Source organism: Coffea eugenioides, chromosome 3 (assembly GCF_003713205.1).
Source record: "Coffea eugenioides isolate CCC68of chromosome 3, Ceug_1.0, whole genome shotgun sequence".
In the NCBI taxonomy this organism is placed as follows: domain Eukaryota; kingdom Viridiplantae; phylum Streptophyta; class Magnoliopsida; order Gentianales; family Rubiaceae; genus Coffea; species Coffea eugenioides.
The window spans coordinates 4,611,035-4,633,983 of NC_040037.1; the positions used below are offsets into that span (position 1 = coordinate 4,611,035).

Sequence of the window (22,949 nt, forward strand, 5' to 3'; positions counted from 1 at the left end):
CTTGGTATATATCTATAACTGCATTGTGTTTCTATTTTTTATTTATAATTATTGATATTATTCCTATAGAGAGAATTTGATTGATTTTGAACTTTGTGCCAATGGAATATATTGGATATTGATATTTGTAGTGATGGTTTAGATTATTTTGTATTAAAAAGGTGGTAACCATAGAATTGAAATTTTGGGATATTGATGAATATTGTAGTATATTAAGTAAAATATGATATTGTTATGAAATTATAGGTAAGTTTTTGGGTATATGATGTAGCATTTATAGTTTATATAATTGTCTGCATCAGAAATTTTTAGGTAAAAGAGGAACATTAGAACAAAGATAAGTTTTTATTTAGTGGTGATTTGGATGTTAATAAGTAGGTAATAGTGGTAGGAAATAAATATAAATGAAATAGAGACTGTAAACCATTTTTTTTCTTTACATTTTTGTTATGAATTATAACTCAAGGGCATTATAGGAATTTTGAAAAAAGTATAACCTTTTGGGTCTAGAATATTACTTAAATAGTGAAAATAGGGAAGGTAGGTGTAATTTTTAGAAATTGAGGGGAGTTTTCTGCAATTGATAAAAACCTCAGGGGAGGTATGTGAGATTAACCCGACGATAAAACACAATCCATCCTGAAATATAGCCGTTGGGAAACACTAACGGCTATATCTCTAATCAATCCCCAAATCCCATCAGCTACTCTTATATTGCTTCTTCCTTAAACCCCAAAATCTCAATCTGATTCTCCCTCACTTGCCATCTGAAATTCAGCATCCGCTCCAATTTCTTGCCACCTGAAAAAAATTGTGTTTCCATTTTCGTCTGCCTTTTCTTTCTCTATTTTTAGCACCCAACCAGGAAAAAAAAAAAGTCAAGATGAATGATTTGATGACGAAATCCTTCACAAGCTATGTCGATCTAAAGAAAGAAGCAATGAAAGATCTCGAAGCCGGTCCAGATCTAGAAATGGGGATGACCCATATGGACCAAAACCTCAGTTCATTCCTGGAAGAAGCAGAGCTGGTCAAGAAAGAAATGAATTCAATCAGAGAAATCTTGGTTCGTTTGCAAGAAGCCAATGAAGAGGGGAAGGCTCTGCACAAGCCCGAGGCCTTAAAATCTCTTCGAACACGCATAAATGCCGATATTCTGGCAGTGCTGAAGAGGGCTAAGAGTATTAGGTCTCAGCTGGAGGAAATGGACAGGGCTAATGCAGCGAGTCGGCGACTTTCCGGGTGCAAACAGGGGACCCCAGTTGATCGGACCAGGTCTGCGGTGACTAATGGGCTTAGGAAGAAGCTGAAGGAGCTAATGATGGAGTTTCAGGGGTTGAGGCAGAAGATGATGACTGAATATAAGGAAACTGTAGGTAGAAGGTACTTTACTGTGACGGGGGAGTACCCCGATGAGGAGGTGATTGAGAAGATTATTTCTAGTGGAAATGGACAGGGTGGTGAGGAATTCATGTCCAGGGCCATTCAGGTTTGAAGAATTAAAACTTTTAGTATACTTCATATTCTATTCATTCATTTTTTTTAAAATTTTTCTCATTTCTGAATTTTATCTTAACTTTTGGATTTATATTGGTTCTTGGTTTGAGATTTTAATTAGTTTCCCTTTTTCAATTTCGATTTTAAAATGGGCCTTTTTGCTATAATATTTTTTTTAGTGGGTGAGGAGGAAAGGGTACTTCAAATTCTAATGATCTGATAGTTCAGATTCTTAACTAAGAAGTGCCAATTTTAGAATTCTCTAGTATAATTCATCTTGCCTGGCATTTGGGAGCTTTTGTTCCATAACCTATAATAGAACAAAGATCCTTCATTTGATATTTTACTTAGTTCTTTATCTTCTTCAAAGTTGTATGCATCTCAAATCACCCTATCTATATGATCTATCTAATTGGCCCGTTCTATATATGATAACTCTCTTTTTGTCGCCAGGAACATGGGAGCGGAATGGTGCTGGAAACAGTGGTGGAAATACAGGACAGGTATGATGCAGCAAAGGAAATAGAGAAGAGTTTGCTAGAGCTGCATCAAATATTCTTGGACATGGCTGTGATGGTGGAGGCACAAGGGGAGCAACTGGATGACATTCAGCACCATGTGATGAATGCTGCTCAGTATGTGAGTGATGGAACCAAAAATCTCAAGACTGCAAAAGACTACCAGAGGAGCAGCAGAAAGTGCATGTGCATTGGGATCATCCTTCTCCTTGTGATCATTCTTCTTGTCATAATCCCAATTGCTACCAGTTTTAGCAAATCATGAATTTCACATCTTAGTAAACAATTCTTGTATTCTTTAATTGATTACAACTTTACATGAGATAGTGGTTTGCAAGACTCTGTTGGTCCTTTTGTCTTAGGACTGACTGACTATTGTTCATTTGAGGGGTGTTACATTGGTTACTGCTGTAGCCTTAGTGGCTCAAGCAAAGGCAACTTAAGGAACATATATATATATATATATAGTCATTTGCTTCATTTCTTTATGTCTTCTGTTTTCATCACATTCTAATGATTCATCTACAATCCTTCAAAGTTTTTCTTCGTATTTTCTCTGGAGACGTTCTTGACTTCTCATCAAAGCAATTTCTATTTGAACTACAGACTTACAGGAATTTTGCTGGCTTTTCTTGGCCCCCCCCCCCCCCCCCCCCCGCCTCCAAAAAAAAATTACCAGATCCCAATTTCATGACAACCAGGAGAGCAAAATATGTTGAACACTAATCACACGGAACAGAAAAGAATGTTCTTGGATTTGAAAGTGAAACGTTGGATGATTTCAAGCCGAGAAACTCTCACTCCTCCAACCCAAAATACCCCTTTTTCCCATTGAGATCAATTCAATTTTCAGACTAAAGTTGTTATACGTATTATTCTCAAACAAAGAGAATCCTTTTTGTAATTTCCCAAAATATATGAAAACCTGTTATGATTATATGATGAGGAAATTCTCTATAGAATGAAAAGTACCCCAATATTATGAAACACATTTCTGACGCTGCCACCATCAAATCCTGATTAAGCTTCTTGCATGCCTCCCAGCCAACTTAAATCTTATAAAATTACGTGTGTTATTTGTCGTAGCACTACCATATATAACGCATCAAAATGCAAGGAAATAATAACAAAATCATGAGGAAATGCAAGAACAAAGAGAGAAAAATGGCAACAAAATTCAAAGGTAATTGCAAATGTTTTGGTACTTTAATTTACATCTGAGATTGTAGGAATTCTTATGTTAGTCCCTCTGCACTATAGTTGACAAGATTCAATTCTTGTAGCAAGAAAAATTATTCATGGCCTTGTCAAATTATCATTGTTATTATAGGTAGGGATTCTTGGCCAGAGCTCGTGCCTGGTGGGAACAGATGGTGCAGCAGCTGCAGCAACAATTAAGAGGGAAAACCCTTTAGCAATCACTGCAATAATTTTAGGGGAAGGACCAGCAGTAACTGATGATCTTCGTTGTAGTAGAGTTTGGGTTCGGGTTGACACGAACAGGATTGTCACAAGAATTCCTTCTATTAGTTAGAGTGCTGAAGAACCCAAAAACCTGATTGATACTCATGCACGTATCACAAATGGACCATGTACAAAATAATGCACCAGACAAATATATTAAGTTTGTCTTTGCTGTCATATGTATATTTGTGTGACTATGAACTTGCAATTAATGAAAGTGGCTTTACTAATTATCCTGTTCTTTTGGTTGAGAAAGCATCAAAGCATCTTGAAGCACTTTAGAAAACGAAAATAAACCTTTAATTGTTCTAAAGGAAAAAAGATTTAATACTAATGTGGTAAGGCGTGTATTAAACAAGAATTAACTTAGGTATTCGTATCATCTTTCAAAAAAAAAAAGTATTCGTATCAGCTAACAAAGAATGTTGTATCAACTTCACAAGTCCAAAGAATTTTGGATTTGGACCCAAATACAGGTTTTTTGATCGATGGAGTGAATCCTGTGAGAACTTCTTGGAGTGAGCCAAACCCATATGACATTTCTAGACTCAGAATGAACTGGTCTGAAAAAAGTAGTCCTATACCTAACATGCATAAAGCTTTAAAATAATAATAATGAAACGAGGAAAAGAGGTTTTTGAGAAAATTAAAAAAGAAGAGTAAGTGACTTTATAAAATGATCTTCGAGAAATGAATCATATTCTGACTGACAGGCGATAAGGATGAGAAAATTATTTGTAGATTGAAAAGTAAACATTCCGTGCACCAACAGTCATTTCAGACGTAGCCACCATGGAATGGATGATTAAGCATTCTTGTATGCTGGACCTGAAATTTCATGCATATTCAAAGTGGCTGTATCAGCTTAGTCAAAATCGTACCAAACCTGCATTTCTTTCTTTTATGCAAGTGGAAGCTTAAATCTTATAAAATTGCACGTATCTTTGTTGCAGCACTACCATAAATACGCATAGTTCACCATTGAATAATCACAAACTGAGATCACTGGCAAATACAAGAAGAAAGTAGAGAAAAATGGCAACAATATGCAAAGGTAATTGCAAATGTTATATTGCTTTGATTTGCATTTGAGATTGCAGGACTTTTTACTTGTGTTAGTTCCTATGTACTGAAGTCGATAGGATTCTATTTTTGTATCAAGAAAAATTTTGCATGGCAAAATCAAATTATAGTGGTATTTTTGGTCTTGTTATAGGTAAGGATTCATGGCCTGAGCTCCTGGGAACGGATGGTGCAGTAGCTGCAGCAACAATTGAGAGGGAAAACCCTTTAGTCACTGCTATAATAGTTCTGGAAGGAACGGGAGTACCTGAAGATTTTCGTTGTACTAGAGTTTGGGTTTGGATTGACACCAACAACATTGTCACAAGTGTTCCTACTATTGGTTAGAGAGTGCCCAAGAATCCAACCAGCTGCAGATCCATTGACACTAAGTACCACACATGCTAGCAACTAGCTAGCAGTATACTATTTAAGCCATGAACAAAAATAATGCCTCAGACAAATAAAATTGGATTTCTCTTCATTGTCAAATTTATTCAATGTAACTTCTGGTTTCCAATAAAAGCGGCTTGGTCTAATTTCCCGTGTATTAATTTCTTTTCATCTTATTTTGTGTTCTTTTGGTCGAGAAAGCATAAAAGCACCTTGAAGTATATTAACAAATGAGAACATAAACCTATAAATGCATGACTGGACACTAATATTTTTCTCTGATTTTCGAGTTTTAATGGAGAAACGTTTAAATACTAATGTGTTAAGGCGTGTATTACACAAGAATTAAGTTAAGTACCCCTTGAACTAGGGTAATCACACTTGATAGTATATACATTATCATCATTATATTCATGATATATGTGCAAAAGTTAAAATTCAAATTCGAATTTTACATAATTGTCATTCATCTAACGTTGATAGTGCATATACTATCAGTGTAAGAAAGATTAATCACTAATTTTAACCTTTGATTCGACTATGGAAAAAACACAAAAGTCACGCTGTAAATAGTGTGGCTTAATTGGGATTCGATAGTAATATTTACAAGTGAATTATGGAAGGAGAAATTTTAGCGTGTAAACTTTGAAAAAGTTCACTGAATTAATTGACATGGCCATAGTCAAAGGAGCCAGCATCTCAAACTTTTGGAATTGATATAAATAGTAAAATCAAAAATCAACTTGCCCGAGACGTAGGCAAACAAGTTCTAGAGCTATTATGGTCCACAATGGAATGCATACAACACGTCTACAGCGAGTGATCACAAGAAAATATCTTCAAGTTCAGGAGAGTACAAGAAGAAAAGCATAGAGAAAAATGGCTGAATGCCAAGCTAACCACGTTTCAATTTTTTTCTAGTCTAGTTTAAACCCTATTAGAGATTAAACTATGGTTTTTTAATGGCAACATTAATGCTTTTTCTTGTTGGTTTAATCTATAATTTCTTAGGTGAGCGTTCATGGCCTGAACTCCTAGGATTGGAAGGTGAAGTAGCTCAAGCAATAATCAAGAGGGAAAATCCTTCCCTAGATGTTGTGATTGTTCTTGAAAATTCATCTGTCACAACAGAAATCCGCTTTGATAGGGTCCGGGTTTGGATTAACAAGGCCGGGTAATGGAATATTAACTCCTTCAATTGGTTAGAATACAATAGAATTACCATCTTGGCAACTCTTTCACTGCAATATTACCTTATTCTCCATGTACTCGTTTGTGTGTCATGCTCATGATCTCACTTTACATTTTGAATTATTGTGCATGAAACATCAAAAACTGATAATTGGATTATTGTCTTCTCTATCAATCATGTTCACCATTTTCCTATTTTATTGCTTGCATTGCACATTCAATTTACAAATTTGGTGCACTCTGTTTCAATCATTTTTTACCCTGAATTCAACATCTAATGGAGGTCAACTGGTTGAAAATTTGGGCTATCTTGTTCCAAGATCTAGTTATATGGGCTTAGACAAAAGTTGGAGCTTCATATTGGTGGATTGGGACCTGGATAGAGGTTGTCCATGGAGTGAATCTGGTGCAAGCTGTATACCACTGGACTCGAAGAAACCCATTTAATTTCCCTAGGCCCACATTCAACCAGTCTGAAAAAGAAGACCCCAACCAACAGCCTTTGGGTGTTGGCTACCACCAAGTCTTTAAGGTTTGGTGAAGTGGAAGAATGTCAACTGTTCAACCCTTATCTCCCATCAATTGTCATAATATACGGCTTCTTTGAAAAAAAATCTATATAGGTGCGTAGTGCACCCGTCTAGTCCGATGGTGATTTAGTCCTCATCAGTTCTTCTTAGACCCAGTTGGACCTCCCTCTTAAATTAGGATATAGTAGGATAGTATGAAAAAAAAAAAAAAGAAGACCCCTAATCTAATCTCTTGACAATTTCTTTAAAATTTCTTTAAAAAAAAAAGAAGAATGTTCTGGATGCAGTATCGTAATAAGGACTGCACGTTGAGAAATTATTCAAAAGTTAAACTGTACAATCTGGACTGTACATTTTTTCTTTTTTCCCATTTCATTTTTGCCAAATCTTGACCTTTAGCATTTAGGATGGATGTTTCTAACGGTCAGCATTTCCAATACTATCAGGACAAATCTATTATTCCGGCTGAGTACGTGAGTAGATGTAGTCCGGATCCTCAAAGCCAGGATAAGTTATAGGATAATCTGATTGCAATCCAATTTGTCATGCCCATAGGAAGATGCAAACACAAATTTTCAACCAAAAAACTCTTGCGTGTTATAAGTTATTTTAGTGGTGACAATTGGACAAGGACTCAGTACAATTGTGTTTGGTGCAATTCCATCTCGTCGTTGTATATGTTTAAATTTTTGGTGTACAAATTCATCATAATATTGTAATGAATATATATATCAAATATTTATCATGTATATCACTTTTATCCCGACTATAATAATATAATGTAATTGTAGATCAAATAATATAAAAAGTATACCAATGGGATCGAATCGTACCGGACTCCAACAGCATTGGCTCCTCTCCTAAGACAATTTACAAATGCAATTTGATTCTCAAACGATTTTTTTTTTCAGTCAATTGTCACGTATCTATGACTACTAATGATCTATGAGGATGGGAACAAATCCAACTAGATCATCGAAAATCCAAAAGAGAATAAACCACCCTTCATCTCCCACCACAAAACCACTTTAACTCCCTTGTGGTGGCAAAGTTCACCTACCTTAGTGGTGACCAAGTTCACCTAGGCCACCTAGGCGACGATCGATTAAGCAGAGGTATGATCTTTGAAAAGTTTTGCGCAGGTGCAGACTGCTAAGGATGAGAAATAATAGAGCACTACCTTCTTTTTTCTTTTTCTTTTTTTAAGATAATAGAGTACTACCTTATCTTATTTGGTAGCTTGAAAAGTACACATTACCAAGTTACGTGCACGGAAAATATTATGAAACAGCCCTTTGCTGATCTTTACCATGCACCTTTCCACAAACATTTCAGCCTATGCTGATCTTTCCGAGATAGCAAGCATCAGCCTTTTTTTTCAAAGTAACAGGCTAGATAAATCAAGCAAACTCAAACTGTCCGTACGAGCAAAAGTCAAAATGGAGCTAATTTTCAAGAAATCTTTTGTTAATAGCAAAACCTCATACTTCAAAACTAATTTGTTAATAGTCAAATGAAAACTAAATAGTAGGCTGTAGTTGAAATTTCCAGAATGTCGACTATCTATAAATAGAAAGCAATTCACCACCGAACCATTACAAGCAAAGATCAATCTACAGCGAGCACAAACAACAACAAAAAAAAAAGAGAGAGAGAAAAATGGCAACAGAATGCAAAGGTAATTCTGTAAACTTTTAATTTTTAGCAAAGAAAGGATTAGTATTATTTACAATCATGCATGTTTCGCTATTATGGCGATTTAATTTGTTACGATTAAGTATGGTATAATAATTCGTTAATGCATGGTCTAACCTATCTATGCATTCTTTCCTTCCCTTTTTTTTTTTGGTTTTGCAGGTAAGAGTTCATGGCCTGAACTCCTTGGAGTGGATGGTGATTATGCAAAAGCAGTAATTGAGAAAGAAAACCCTCTGGTTACTGCTAGGATTGTCCCTGAAGGATCATCTGTGATCCAAGATTTTCGATGTGACAGGGTTTGGGTTTGGGTTAACAAGAACAACATTGTCACTGAAGTACCTCATATTGGTTAAAGTGCAAGAAGCTGCTGATGTTCTCATGTCATATGTACTACTATTATTGTCAATCAATAAGTGATTGTTTAAGGTTGTAATTTTTACGTATTCCACTGTATGGGCACTTGTAGACGTTGTATTTGTATTTCATATGGTTGTGATGAATAAATAAAAAAAAAAGTGAGATTTTCGTTGGTAAATTATGTTCACGACATGCAACTCTCTCTTTCTCCCTCTCTTTGTGTCGAATTGACTTAAATTGCAACAGAGGATGAACAAGAATTGCTATATTTCCTTATTCTTTTACTTTTTGAGAAGGGATGATTTCAAAAAACTCCCTTGAGATTTCTGACAATTTCACTCAACTCCCCCCAATTTTAGAAAATTACACTGACCTCCCTTGCTTTTACTGTTTAAGTAACAGTATAGACCCATCAAACTAGAATTATACCTAAGTATCCTACCTTTATGCTATATCATACATCAAAAGAAAGTGCAAAAAAAGTAACAAACGCTTTCATCCAAACTTACTATGCTTCCATGATAATTATAAATCCAAAACCTCGTCAACCTGTTCAAACAAACTCCAACTTAATCCCCAAATTCTATCAATTTTGGCATCACTAAAATCCCAAATTTTACCAAAATTGCACTTCAACTTAATCCCCAAATTCTATCAATTTCGGCATCATCAAAATTTCAAACTCTACCTGAATCACTTCCTCTACAAATCCACCATAGCCACCACCAACTAAAATACCCTCAAAAAGCTTCCTGCCCCAAATTAACACTATTGTTTGTCTATTGAATAATCTCACACCTCAAAGTATGAACCAACACCTATCGCCTATCACCTGCTTTGAACAGAAAATGACGTGACCAACCACTATTGATGCCTATGCCAAGAGCAACCCCATACTCCAATGGCGTTAGGAATAGAGAAACTAACTTTTGTGACAAACCACTACCAATACTTGTAAATCAAACGAAAATGAAACCAAATGAAGATATTATATTCTAGTGCGTAACATACATAATAGCATAACCTGAATTCGTCTCTTTTTCTCGTCCAACCATAGCCCATTAATTTCATTTTTCCCCTCTATCACAATGATCTTCATCATCTCTATCTAATTTGATCATGAAATTTTCATTTGCTCCCTCAATTTGTAAATTTGAAAATTTTGATTCTTTAATGTATGCAAATTATAATACAAGAAGAAATAAACAAGAGGAGCTGATAGTTAAGTACCGTGGAAAGAGAGAAATAGATAAGAAATAAAGACTTCGGGTAGGTTTACATGGTGGTGTAGTTGATGGGTGGAAAAGACTATGGGGTTAGAGGCAGGAAGGAGAGAATCATGAGAGATAGAAAAAAAAAGGGAGGGAAAGAGAGAAAAAACTGCTGTTAATTAAAGTAGAGTTAGAGATGATGACGAGTTGCTGTAGGTTTTTATTTTTTCTTTTACTTTTGGTTTGGCTTTTGTGTCCCACATATGTGGTAAATTATCTATTAAAAGAAGGACATTATAGTCATTTTATTGAACCGAGAGAGGTTAGTGTAATTTTTTAAATTTGGGGGGAGCCGAGTGAAATTGTCAGAAATCTCAAGGGAGGTTTCTGAAATCATCCCTTTTTTAGAAACACCAAATTCCCCAGGAGCTTATTAATGTAACTAAATGTTCTGCTTACCGCTTCGATGGCCGCATTTGGCCCAAGACAAAAGTTCCATCAATAAGTAATGGAGGTAAATGAATAACGTGATATCTGACTATACTAAAATGTTGTGAGAGCCAATAAAACGGTACATATTTGGTTTGATGCCTAAGGTCAATAAGACGTTGGCCATTTCTCCAACTAAGTGGGAAATAATTCCCTTTAATGTTTAGACTCAGATTAGCTTTATTTTCAGCGCTTCTTATAAAGTAGAAATACATGTGATCCAGCCTACAAAACCTATATTTGCTGCAAACATTAAACCAAGAAGTTTTATGCCCTCGAGAGGGAAAAAAACTTTTAAATCCCACAGTTATATACTATGTTTATCTGATGATGAACAAAAGTAACTTCTTTATTTTATCATTAAAAAAGTGAAGAATGTGGAATGAAGTTATCAGGAGCAAATCCTTGCATTGAATCTACTTGATCAGAAGGTGCATTATAAAGTTGTAGTAATGGGAGAGAGGCAAAACTGCCGAGAAACTTCGGTCCTCCGGACTGATCCATTTTGAGTTTTCAATTACTTAATTTTTCGGTTCAAGTAGAGTAACATAAAGTTAATAGATAGACTTTCTGAGGGCAAAATTTTAAGAAACCAAAGAATTCTAGAGAACCCATCCATTGAATTTTGTATTTTGCAAACTTGACAGGACCAGAAAAGGAACCATCAAGTAGTTCAGCGGAAGAAAGATTAAGTGATAGAAGTGTCATTTTAGTTGTGATCACGAAAGAAGTAAATCAGTGTTTTATGGCAGCATCCCATTACATAAACGCAACAAAGCTGTAGGATTTTGAGGTTGAGGATGTTTGAAACGTGTAATGTATAAATTACAATGAGCATGAGCTATACCTGAGATAACAAGGTTTGGATGATTGAGCATTGCGACAATAGTTTGGCCTACAAGTTTTGCACAAGCAGCTGGCTTGTCATTTATTAGCTTAAGGTCGATTTGGTTGAAATTGTTGCACATTTCCTTTCCAAAACTTGATTCTCCACTTAGGAGGATTGATCTTCTTCTTGTCAAAACAATGGAGTCTAGCATTTTAAATGCTAGACTATGATTTTTGTTTTAGTTTGTCCAACAAGTGAAATGGAATTAACAATCATAAGTCCACTTTACCAAATGTGTGTAACAGCACATCAATGCTTTAGGGGGCAAAAAAGTGTTAGAAAAATTGTTGCTTTAATCAGTTTTGGAGAGTCAAGGTTATACAGGGAAGACAATAGATTTTGACAACACAAATATGGCAAAAAAAATATTATTCCCCCCCCCCCCTCAACAACCGCAAATAACACACACACTCAGCCCATAAGCGAAACCCATAACCCAACCCAAAAAGCATGCTGACTTTCAGGCCACACTGAAGAACTTATGAGCTACGCACACACACCACTCACAATCGATGTGGGATAGAGGGAACGGAGGAGGGGAAACACCAAAACTATTGTTAAAGGCTCACCAACGACTTTTACCACTCCTTAATTTTCCATATCCACCTCAACAACCGCAAATAACACACACACCCATCCCATAAGCGAAACCCACAGCCCAACCCAAAAGGCATGCTGACTTTCAGGCCACACTGAGGAACTTATGAGCAATATATTGCAAAAAAAATATTATTGCAATATACAGTTTTTTATCCTCTTTTCGTTCTTTGTGCTTAATCTGTGCATTCTTTTATTCTTTTTCTGTTTTTGTATGTAAGAATTCATGGCCTGAGCTTCTTGGAGTGGATGGTGATTATGCAAAAGCAGTACTGATTGAGAAGCAAAATCCTCTTGTCACTGCTGTGATTGTTCCGTTCCACAAGGTTCATCTGTATGTAATCTTAAATTTTCAGTGACGGGGTTCAATCACTGCTGTGATTGATGATATTTGACTATATATCTTAACTTTTGCCTTAGGTGAGAGCCACTAAAATTAAAATTCATTTTTCCTTAAATTAACTAGCTATTTGGCCTGCTGTCTAAGGTCCAAAAGACTTTGGCCATTTCTCTGAGTGGAAATACATCCCTTTCATGGTTAGACACTTAGACTCAGATTAGCTTTATTTTCAACGCTTCTTATTGCCATTTCATGCATGAGCCAGTCTATATATAAATTGGTTCTCGGTTTTGTACTCAATTTTACATGCCTTTAGGATAATCTTTTATGTGGTATATCTAAGGGTGGTCGGATTCTGCCTTGTTATTAAATCAAGGTATATACTGAGACAATTAGAGGCTAACTTCTTGGCTCAATTAGAGGCTATAGGCCCAGATTCGACTGCCATTCTTTATTGCCTAAATTTGAAGGACAAAGTATAAAATAGTGTTGGCTGTACTCACCAAAAATGGTAGAAGGTGTAGTATAATATGGCCATGACGTTCTTACCCCCCAAAAAAAAAATCATGTATTAAATATTGCTTTCGGTTTCAGAGTTGTTAACGCAAGAAATTGTTATTGCAGAATTTAGATATTTTAATATATTATGTATAATATTGTCCATCTTATGCCATTTATTCGAACGTGTAAAATACAATTACGACTAAACGAATTAAGTGATAAAAATAAAGAGAATAATGCTCCACTTCATCTGAGAAAGACAGGAAAAATAAGGATTAGCTGTCAAGTTAATCCTAACACTCATAATCCTAACGTCCATACTATTCTCTTTGGAATACGGTGTCGATGTTGAGCCGTCAATTCAAAATTCGCAGACATTTGTCCCCTAAATTAAATGCCAACCTCAAGAACAAGCTTTTTAGTTAACGGTACCAAGAGTCAAGGTCAAGGGTGGCTTACAGGGTGGAAATCTTGGGCCGGCATGAATACTTTTCGGGGTCTGAAGCCCAAAAAAATAATTGGACTAATTGACTCCCAGCAGATTTGAATTTTGAACCTCGACTGATAGAATTTTTCCAACCCGACTCGAGTGAACGAAACTAAAGATGCGTTTGATAAGATTGATGTTTAAAAATTGAAATCTGAAATATAAAAAATTAGTGAATTATTAAGTATTAAATTGATACATTTGAGTGTATATCACATTAAGTTTTGGTTATCAAACGCATCGTGTCTGAATATGTTAAAATCTGAATTTATTAAATTTAAATGTTAAATTGAATTATTAAACGGAGCCTAAGACGACAACCCGATTCATTTCTCGTTTTTCATTTTTAACTATAGTAATAATGACGAAACAAATATAGCTCTTATTCATTTTCTTTATACATAAGTGGGTCCAGGTGTCGATGGATCCAAAGTTAGCTATAACTAAAAGGCAAGAGAGAAAATTAAACCATCAAAATCATAGTCGTTTCTGTCCAGACGAAACTATATGATAAAAAAAAATGAAGATTAACAATACATACATATATATATATATTGCAAACATTACCCAGGTATTCAGCCGGTCACCATATGAGTTAAATTGATATCTTATTGTCTTCATAAATATTGTTATAGTAAAAAATGCACCTATAATTCTGATAAAGATAAGAATTAATCTTGCATATCCTAGCACCATACACACTAACATCTTTAGCGCATGCTACGTATACCAAAAAAAAAAAATTCAGATTCAATTTAAGATTAAGTGGCATGTATCTGAGAGTGCTAATGTATACAAGATTTATTCTAAAGATAATACTGTGTGATTGCGAAACAAAAACCTATTTAAGTACTATTATACCTTTATTTTTATTAAAAATAAAAAAAGCACTACTAAACTTAACAACAATTTTGGACGCTTTGGTTGCTTAATTGACCCACTCTCTTAATTTTCAAAAAACTTCTTATCACATATAAATGTACACAAAGTATCATGAAATCTAATGCAATCAGAAACTGGAAATTGAAAGAAAGATTACAACGAATCAGAATTTCCAGCTACTCTTTGACCCTTCCACCATTTGTCTGCTCTCTTATTATTTTTTTTCCCTCTATTTCGGCAAGCAATCTCTTGTTTTTTCCGGAGGACCATGTCAATCAAAGTTTCCATATATACATTTTCTCTGGCCATCCGACAAACATCTTCGACGTGTAAAATTGCTTTTATCTTGTCTGCAATTGATGCTTTCATGGCCTAAAACTGACAATCAAATCCGTCCAATGGGCTTCGCTCAGCATCATTTCACCAAGTAATTAAAATAGGTACGACGTACGAGATATGCATTATTGCCTTGATGCCTTCCTCTGTCTTAACGTTACAAACTTACTATCGAATGCTACAAAATTTGCTGGCCATCCAATTCTAATTGTACTAATTAGGATACAATTTCTTCTTTTTTTTTTTCTTTTGGATGCTCGAATTCATCTTTTTCCGGCTATAAATAGAATACCCAAGCCCTTGTTGAAGCCACAAGCACTCGTGAAACATCAAAAGGAAGGTCAAGAAGAAACTAGCACTCAAAGAAGCATCAACAATGTCTGAGTGCCCTGCAGGTAAGCTTTCGTCAGTCTTGACAACAAGAATAGAGTAATAAGACTGTTTATAGTCATGAATTCTTGAATTAAGAACCCCTCATTCTTTTATCCTACTCATTTTTATATAGTGGCAAAAATAACTCATATCACATATAGATGAAGTCTACTCGATGCCTTAAGGCACAAGATGTGAAATGTGGATTACATGCATGTCACTTTTTTCATAAATGTATTAACTTTTTCCAAAAAGAAAAAAAAAATCATACACAACCCAAGGGAGGAACGGGTATTTTAGAGTTTTTTTTTAAGTCAAAAATCTTTTTTTTTGTATTATATTTCGTGCCATGGCGTACGATTTAAAGAAAAAAGAAAGAAATCCATATAGTTAATGGTATGGAAATTATATTACATTTGGAACCGTACCTATCCTTGTGCTAAATTAGAAAATAATTCTAGTACTACTTTCTTATCCTCTGTGAAGGCAAAAACTCTTGGCCTGAGCTAGTAGGGGAAGATGGAGACAAAGCCGCGGCGAAGATTGAGCAAGAAAACCAGAGAGTGAAAAAGGCCATCGTTGTGGATGAAAGTGCAATTGTCACCACCGATTTTCGTTGTGCCACAGTTTGGGTCTTCGTAAATAAAGAAGGCAAAGTTTCTGTGGTTCCCAAAATTGGTTAATTAACCAAAAGTGGCACAAAGTTTCCATATTTGGGCCTTGGCTTTTTTACCTTACAATATTTCAATTTCTGAATTTTCGAAGTGCGAAGTCATGCATGGCTTCATTCACGCATGCGTCCTCGTTTGATGTTATTCATGTACTTGTGATATGTGTGGTTATTATATATATGGAAGTCAATCTGTAATTTCAATTTAGTTATGGTGCAATTGATCTTTATGAATAAAATTAAATTGATTTCGCTTAATGCGTAGTTAAGATGTAAAGTCATCAAAGTGTGATTGATGGTTTAGTAGCAATATTTGAATAAACTAGTACTTCGAATTTGTTGGGGCTAGATCAAGAAAATTAATGATTTGTCTGTCTAAGTCTAACTTGATGGGCGCATTTGCATGTCTAAGGGGCAAAAGAGAATGAAAGTACCCATTGTAATTTGTAGTTGGACGGACCCCTCATCTTGTGGGAGTAACCATTCATGTTGATCGAGCAAATTTGGTAAAATATATATATATATGTGGTCAATAAATTTGATTTTGAAAGGCCAGTTATAACAAAGAGATCGAAGAATACAATTTAGCATTTTCCCTAATTAATTTGTATTGTGACAATCATATATTCATTCTCAGGTTTTCTTCATCCGCCAGCTTAAACTCAAACTATCTATCACTCATTGGATTGAAAAATCTGCGTCTTCATGTAGAAATTAACATGTTTCTATTCAAACTCGTGATCTTGGCCAAGTCAACAGCAAAAAAATCAATTCTGGGCTAAAGTCAAAGAAACACATAGCCTCCTTCCTCCCTCCTAAATAAAACACATAATTAAACTTACACTTAGTTACTATAAATATAAATTCATATTTCATAATCCAACATCCCCCATTCTCAAATCCTGTTTCTCCCCAGAACCCATATTCTCAATTTCCTTTGTCCTCATATCTCTCATTAAAGCCCTCATTCAGGCATCACAATAACATGTCTCTCTCAAGGAAATTAATCCTCAGATTAATGTTGATTTTGTGCATAATCTCCTTCACCTCGACAAGTGTAAACCCAGCAGAAGCAATTAGGCCCTTCAATATTGTGGTTCAACAGCTAAGCAAAGGAGAAGGTACAACAACATTAGCAATCGAAGCTCTTCCTAAAGGTCCCGTGCCACCTTCTGGTCCATCTCCTTGCACTTACATTCCTACTCCGGGCAATTCAGGCATATGCCGCCGTTTGCAAGGCAGTATGAACTTCGCTGGCCGTGGTACCGGTATGGCCGGTCGGACCGTGGCTGTCTGAAACAGCCCCTTTGGTGGCAATGAGTATGTTTGGATAGTCAATATTTGGTTCTAAATTATTTGTTTGTACTACAAACACAGTTTTCAATACATTTTTTTTTATCTTTTCAATTACCTTTTTTATCTCATATACATCACATCACAAAAAGTGCTACAGTAATTATTCCAAATAATATTTCAAATAATCTCCTATCCAGATGAATTTTGTAGTAGCCAATACATTAACCTATAAAAAAAGAAAAACCATATCCAAGGACAAATATGACATGGGAGTTTAACAATTAATAGCAAGGGAATCAGCACATTCTTTTTTTATGCACTTGTAGAAGTATTTCTTACAAGAGTTCTTCTTCCCCCTTTTTTTTCATATCCAATGAAGCATGGTATGATATGAATTGCAATACAGTGGCCAAGTACAAGGAATTATGATTCCTTGATTTTTTTGTTAAATTATTCCTTAATCTGAGAAACTTGCAACAGAGAAAACACCCCACAATTTTTAATCCGTAAGTCATGTGTGCACTAGTCTAACCTATTCCTTTTTAAGTTATAGATTATTACCTATACCAAAATTTTTGATCTTGCGAACGTTATTATAATAATAATTATTATTTTGTTATAATAGAGTAGTTAGAGACTGATCTTCGCTTGAAAGGTTATGAAACCTAGGTGTTAAAAAACAATTTCTGCGGCGTTTTTCTTTCTTTGTGTGTGTGTGTGTGTTTTTTTTTAAATTTTTTGGTCAATATCAAATCAAGTTTCGTGCTCAAAGGCAATCTTGAATTTCAACTCAAGAATAAATTAAATAGAAAGGTAATCTGGTCAGGGCAGCTCTCAAAATTTTTTCATGCATATATTATTGGATGAAGCAGTCGAACATGGACTTTTGGACTCAAGGGGTATATTCTCTCTTGAATCTGAACTGTTGAAATTTCATCCATTTTGGACTATTCTCTTGCCTTGTACGCCAAACCAGATGTTACTTATTTTTAATTAAATCTACCAAGTCGGTGGCTTAGAACTGGTATTTACTGCAACGTAGCTCCTAATACCAACTGAAGAGATAGGGGAAGTACAATTTTCCGAGAATAATTGCCAACTGAAGAGATGGATATATGTGCATAATCTCTATTGATATCTAGAATCCATTATATACAACCTTTCATTTTTATCTATCTATCAGTGCCGTCCAATATCTTGTGAACATTTTCCCCATTGTGAGTCCATATATACCTTTGAAGAGAGTAAGAAAAAAAAAACCAACATGAAAAGGAAGCAAGTTTACTAGGTTCAATATCCTTCACCAAAAATTTCAAATCACGCAATTTTTTTTATCTGTGAAACTTGAGAAATATACCAAGTGATTTTTTTTTATATATAAATAGAAAGTTTTGAACCCGTGATCTTTCACTTATACTCCTTTCTTCCGTACCATCCAACCAATCTCTCACCCTTGTTAGGTAAAATTTAATTGACATATTGCATACAACTTTTTTTTCCCACTAGATCGAGGCTCGTTGATAACATCTAAGGATTGCTAATTACATACCAAAATTTGATATTACTGAGTTTTAAAAAAAATTTGTGAAACTATGAGGCGACCTTTTCATTCGTGATGCTTGACTTTGGTATAAGTTAGGGTATTAATTAACTGTTTAAAGAGCTCTTTCATGGAGTGAAGACTATAATCAAAAATAGCCAAAGCAGTTTCCACGATGTCTGGAAACCTCACAGTCTAATTGGTTAAAACGCTCCGTAGATTAGTCAGCATATCATTCCTCATTTACCAGAATCGCATTAAGCATAAAAGATAAAACAAGGATGCCAGATTTGACCAGTTGCTGCAATAATATTCATAGAAAGACTCCTTCATATTGGCAAGCATTTCTGACCAGAAGTTTAAAAAAAAAAAAAAATTTACTTGGTTGGTCTACCAACTAAACTCGGCATTTTCTGCCTGTTTTAAACATTCAGTCATCCAAGAATTTATTAATTGCACGCATACGCTATGTAATTGTTTAAAAGTCATCTGTGGCCTACTTATTAGTCATTCTCCACTAAAAGACTGCATCTTTTATTTGAGATTAATCATCTCATTCCAATCCCAAAAGTTCCCAACTCAAGAAATGAAAATGAAACAACATTTGACACTACCTCTTTCTGAAACAAGCTAGATTCATCGCATCTCATGATTGCTTGGAATTTTGCTTGGGAGATAAAAAAAAGAAAAAAGAAAAAGAAGAAGATGGTTTTCCCATGGATGAACAAGCATATGTCCAAAATGATCATCATCACTATGCTTGCTCCATCTTCTTTAATTTATTCATGGAGATCAAGAACAAGTGCGCAGCTAGCTGATGTGCACTAAATATATGGTGCCGTGCCCATTTGGGATTTACTTTTTAGTCAGCATGTATTTTTCAGTTCTCATGAATGCAAATGGTCAACTGGTGGCGCCAATATCTAGCAGTTGTGTCACCGGACAGCAGTATACAAACAGTTTTCGCCCGAACAACCCAGAAAATTTTTCATCTTTTCTTGTAGCCTCCGAGAAGAACAAATGGCGAAATAGAAAAAAATAAAATAAAATAGAAGATCAAAAAGATAGACAAAAACATATATGATTTAGTATAGTAGGATAAAGTGAATCTACGGTTACGAAGCTACTTCAATATCTCATGTTCAAATGATGGACTTGAAGCAAGTCCCGGAGAATACAGCTTGCTTTTATGAAACATTCGTTTGTCCGTGGATTGTAAAACTAAGAATTGCAAAGATCAACCAGCAAAGAGATAATTGAATATATATGTATATATATATTTTTTCATTTCAAAAGAATAACAAGCTGATATATATACAACATGAGTCTACAAATTAAGAGATCAAAGAACGAAAGAAAAGAAAAGAACATCCTGTAAAAATCAATAGAAAAAGTAATTAAAAAAAAAATACCAAAGGAGAATGCGCCATATTCCCCTTATGGAAAGATAGCCTTTGCTCCTAAAAATCACCTCAGACATGGAAAATTCAGTCTGATATGTAAAACCCATCTCTCAAACAAGTCAACTTGAAGGATGAACTTCATTGCTGATTAGAAGCAACACCAAAGCGAACGGTGGGCTCTGGATGTGCTCTACCACGCGGCAAGGCGCTACCGGCGAAGTTCATTTCTCTAATCGGGCAGCCTGATCCTCCACTTCCGGGGATGTTGGTGCAACCGGAGGGATCAGAGGGAGTCACTGGACCCTTTGGAAGTAACTGAAATAGCATATGAGCTCTCTCCATCAACTCCTTTTGTTGGACATGCAAAACCCTACTTGATTGGCCTAGCTGGAGATGGACAAGAAGAACAAATGTTACTACCAAGAATACAAAGCTAAGACGTCCCATTTTGATGGTTTAATGAAGATAGTGTTTGTCTGTTGTTATTGTTGGACCTTGAGGGATTTATATACTAGGTGTTTGTTTATTTAAAGATCAAGGAATTTGACTGGTGCTTATAAAATATTTTTGTCATTAGTAAACTTCTGAATATTGAATGAGTCGATTTTCTAATTTGACCTTACATAATCTCTCCTTTGATTATGTGTGAATTGCCAACTAATGAGAGTTTGTTTTCAACTTGAATCCCACGGTTTCCATGATTCCGTGCTAAAATCATCCTCGCTTACGTGTATTTGAATTCCCAGGTTTGATTGTTGAGTGGAGAGGGATAAGTATAGTTTGAATTTGTAACATGTATTCTTTTCTTACAGGGTTGAACTACATCTTTTCAGTACAAAATTGAGATTTTGGAAAAGCTTTTCTTACCGTCAGTGTCAAAGTAATGTTATAGTGACGGCTCACTGTATTACATCATCTCATTAATGAGATTGGGTAAAAGGACCTCCAACTCTCTCTAATTTTGTTATTCTCTTTTTTTTTGCTTGAAAACTAAACCACTTCTATCAATCTGAACACAATGTCAACCACCAAATTTTTTTCTTTTTTCACATCCAATTATAAAACCTTAAACTCCTCCAAATTTCTTAAAAATAAGGGGCAAGTTAACTCTGCTAAATGAATCAGAAATGGCTGTTTACATAGGTGGATGTATATTGACCTGATTGGTACACCTATCCAATTTCTTTACATCAGTAGGGATGGATTGTCAATTAGGAAGAATTTCAGGAACCTCAGGATTTCACTCTTGATTTTTGCGCCCTACACCCAACTTCTTCCTGATATATTTTACATAGCTTGAAAACAAACAAAATCACTTTTCCCAACCCAAACCTCAAATCCATGCCTACATGAATCAACAAATTTTTCTTTTTTTACATCCAATTCAAAACTTCAATTTCGTCCAAATGTCATGGAAGGTTTTATTGGGCGTATTTTGATTGCAAAAAAACATTGTTTGAGACCTACTGGGGATTTGGGAAGAGCAAAAGTAGTAGTGAAATGGCAGGAAAGTAAAGGAGGAGAAGAAATCGTTCTAGAGATCATGGAATTTTACATTATTCTTGATAAGATATCTAACTAGCTATAAGGGGTTACCAACTTCCATTCATGAGGTAGCGCAATATAGTAAAACGTCAGTGTAAATCAACGGCGGAAGAAAGATTTACTCTTTTTTTTTTCTCTAATTAATGTAAGTTGTGCTTTTAAACTTTGGCTATGACATTGTACTATGTTCATATAGGATCATATATATATGTATATATATATAATTTTTTTTTCAGCATAATGGAGGGTCTAAAAAGCACAACGGGCGTATGAGACCTCCAACATATCTTGACTTAATAGCATCACATATGTATATATTTTTTACTAGCAAATACATTCTTCCGAAATGTAAATTCTATGTCTCTTCCTAGTCAAAGTCCATTTGGAATTCTTATCCGTTCTACAATTCTATCTTCTGGGCCTCTATGGAAATTTCAACACATTAAGTTGATGGCTTTTCTGAGACAGATTTTGTATCCAGTTTACAAACAGTGAATTTGGGCATATCCACAATTTTAAAGAATAAGAGAAAACTATATAAGAGTTAGGTGGAAATGCATATATATACGTCCTTTTTATTTTGATATGTACGTTACCGAGATTTTTGAGTGGAAATGCATGAAATCATTGCATGGATCACACTCAATTAATTAGAATATCAGGGCTTTAATTCGGGAATGAAGCACTGGATGAATTGCGTGGAATCTTCCAAGGTTGTCATAGCCATTAGAGACACATGTTTCTGGGGATGGCTATCATCAGACAAATTGTGGGTGCTTTGACAAGAAAAGATAGCAGAAAACACGACTTATATATATTTGGCCACTTGTTTCCAAAAAGTGGAAAGTCAAAGTTGAATTTTTCACATGAATACGTCGCTGAGAATCAAGTGCCTCTTAATGTCCAATTTTTGACATGAAAACACCTTCAAAAGAAAACTAACTTTCTACATGAAACACGACGAGTCCTCGAAAAGATTTTGTCAATGTGCAACAGGGCAACAAAAAGAAAAACATTAAAAGTTCACTTTTCTTCTTCTTCTTTTTTTTTTTTTTCAGAGAAGATGGGAAGATCAGAAGCTAGCAGGCATCAATCACCCTTCAACGTAGTTGACCAATCACCCAAACCTAGGAACTTCAGTCAAAATCACCCACCACCATAAACCAAATAATTACAAGCTTCGGCCACGTTAGTCTCTGATGTTGCTTGCTTGGGATGGCACCATGTTCAGTTGCTATCATATGAATGAAAAAAAGGAACGCATTGAGATCTGAATTGAGACCATTTCAAATACCTGATTAGTATGTATAGTTCTATACATTACCTGTTAAAAATAGGATCCCAGCTCGTGAATTTCTTCAGGTCAAAACCATTATAAGAAAATAGTGCGTAGGATTCACATGCAACAGGTTAAAGCCAAGAATTTTGAGATGGAGAAAAGCTTTAGCCTACCTAAATCCAACCACGATTGTCTTGTGTGACTATGATGAACTATTTTTGACAAGCTAAGCGGTTGTTTGAGATGTGAAAGCTCAAGATGCAAAGCACTCAACCAGAAGAATACCAGCGACAAGTCATGGTAAAGTGTAATCACACTACCTCCAGATCTAAGCCCTAGAAGGTTGTTCGTTCCCAGTAAGAACTCATGGCCGACAAAGAAAACTTCCAGAACTCAATCCCA

At 35.2% G+C, this 22,949-nt stretch overlaps 2 protein-coding genes across 2 annotated transcripts; both read left to right on the forward strand.

Annotated features, from left to right (window-relative positions):
- The first annotated feature begins 734 nt into the window (after window positions 1-734).
- On the forward strand, window positions 735-2,495 carry LOC113765176 (syntaxin-related protein KNOLLE). The gene is made up of 2 exons (XM_027309263.1): window positions 735-1,489; window positions 1,951-2,495. Exons 1-2 carry the CDS (start codon window positions 884-886, stop codon window positions 2,278-2,280), a joined length of 936 nt encoding a protein of 311 aa, XP_027165064.1. The 5' UTR covers window positions 735-883; the 3' UTR covers window positions 2,281-2,495.
- Window positions 2,496-8,267: 5,772 nt separating this feature from the next.
- On the forward strand, window positions 8,268-8,902 carry LOC113766962 (inhibitor of trypsin and hageman factor-like). Its single transcript, XM_027311126.1, has 2 exons — window positions 8,268-8,333; window positions 8,513-8,902. Exons 1-2 carry the CDS (start codon window positions 8,315-8,317, stop codon window positions 8,704-8,706), a joined length of 213 nt encoding a protein of 70 aa, XP_027166927.1. The 5' UTR covers window positions 8,268-8,314; the 3' UTR covers window positions 8,707-8,902.
- Window positions 8,903-22,949: the final 14,047 nt, after the last annotated feature.

Excerpts from the sequence above, each read along its gene's own strand:
- LOC113765176 (XM_027309263.1), top strand. The coding sequence starts at position 884 with ATGAATGATTTGATGACGAAATCCTTCACAAGCTATGTCGATCTAAAG. Across the intron at positions 1,490-1,950 it reads TCATGTCCAGGGCCATTCAG|GAACATGGGAGCGGAATGGT; the intron begins GTTTGAAGAATT and ends TTTTGTCGCCAG.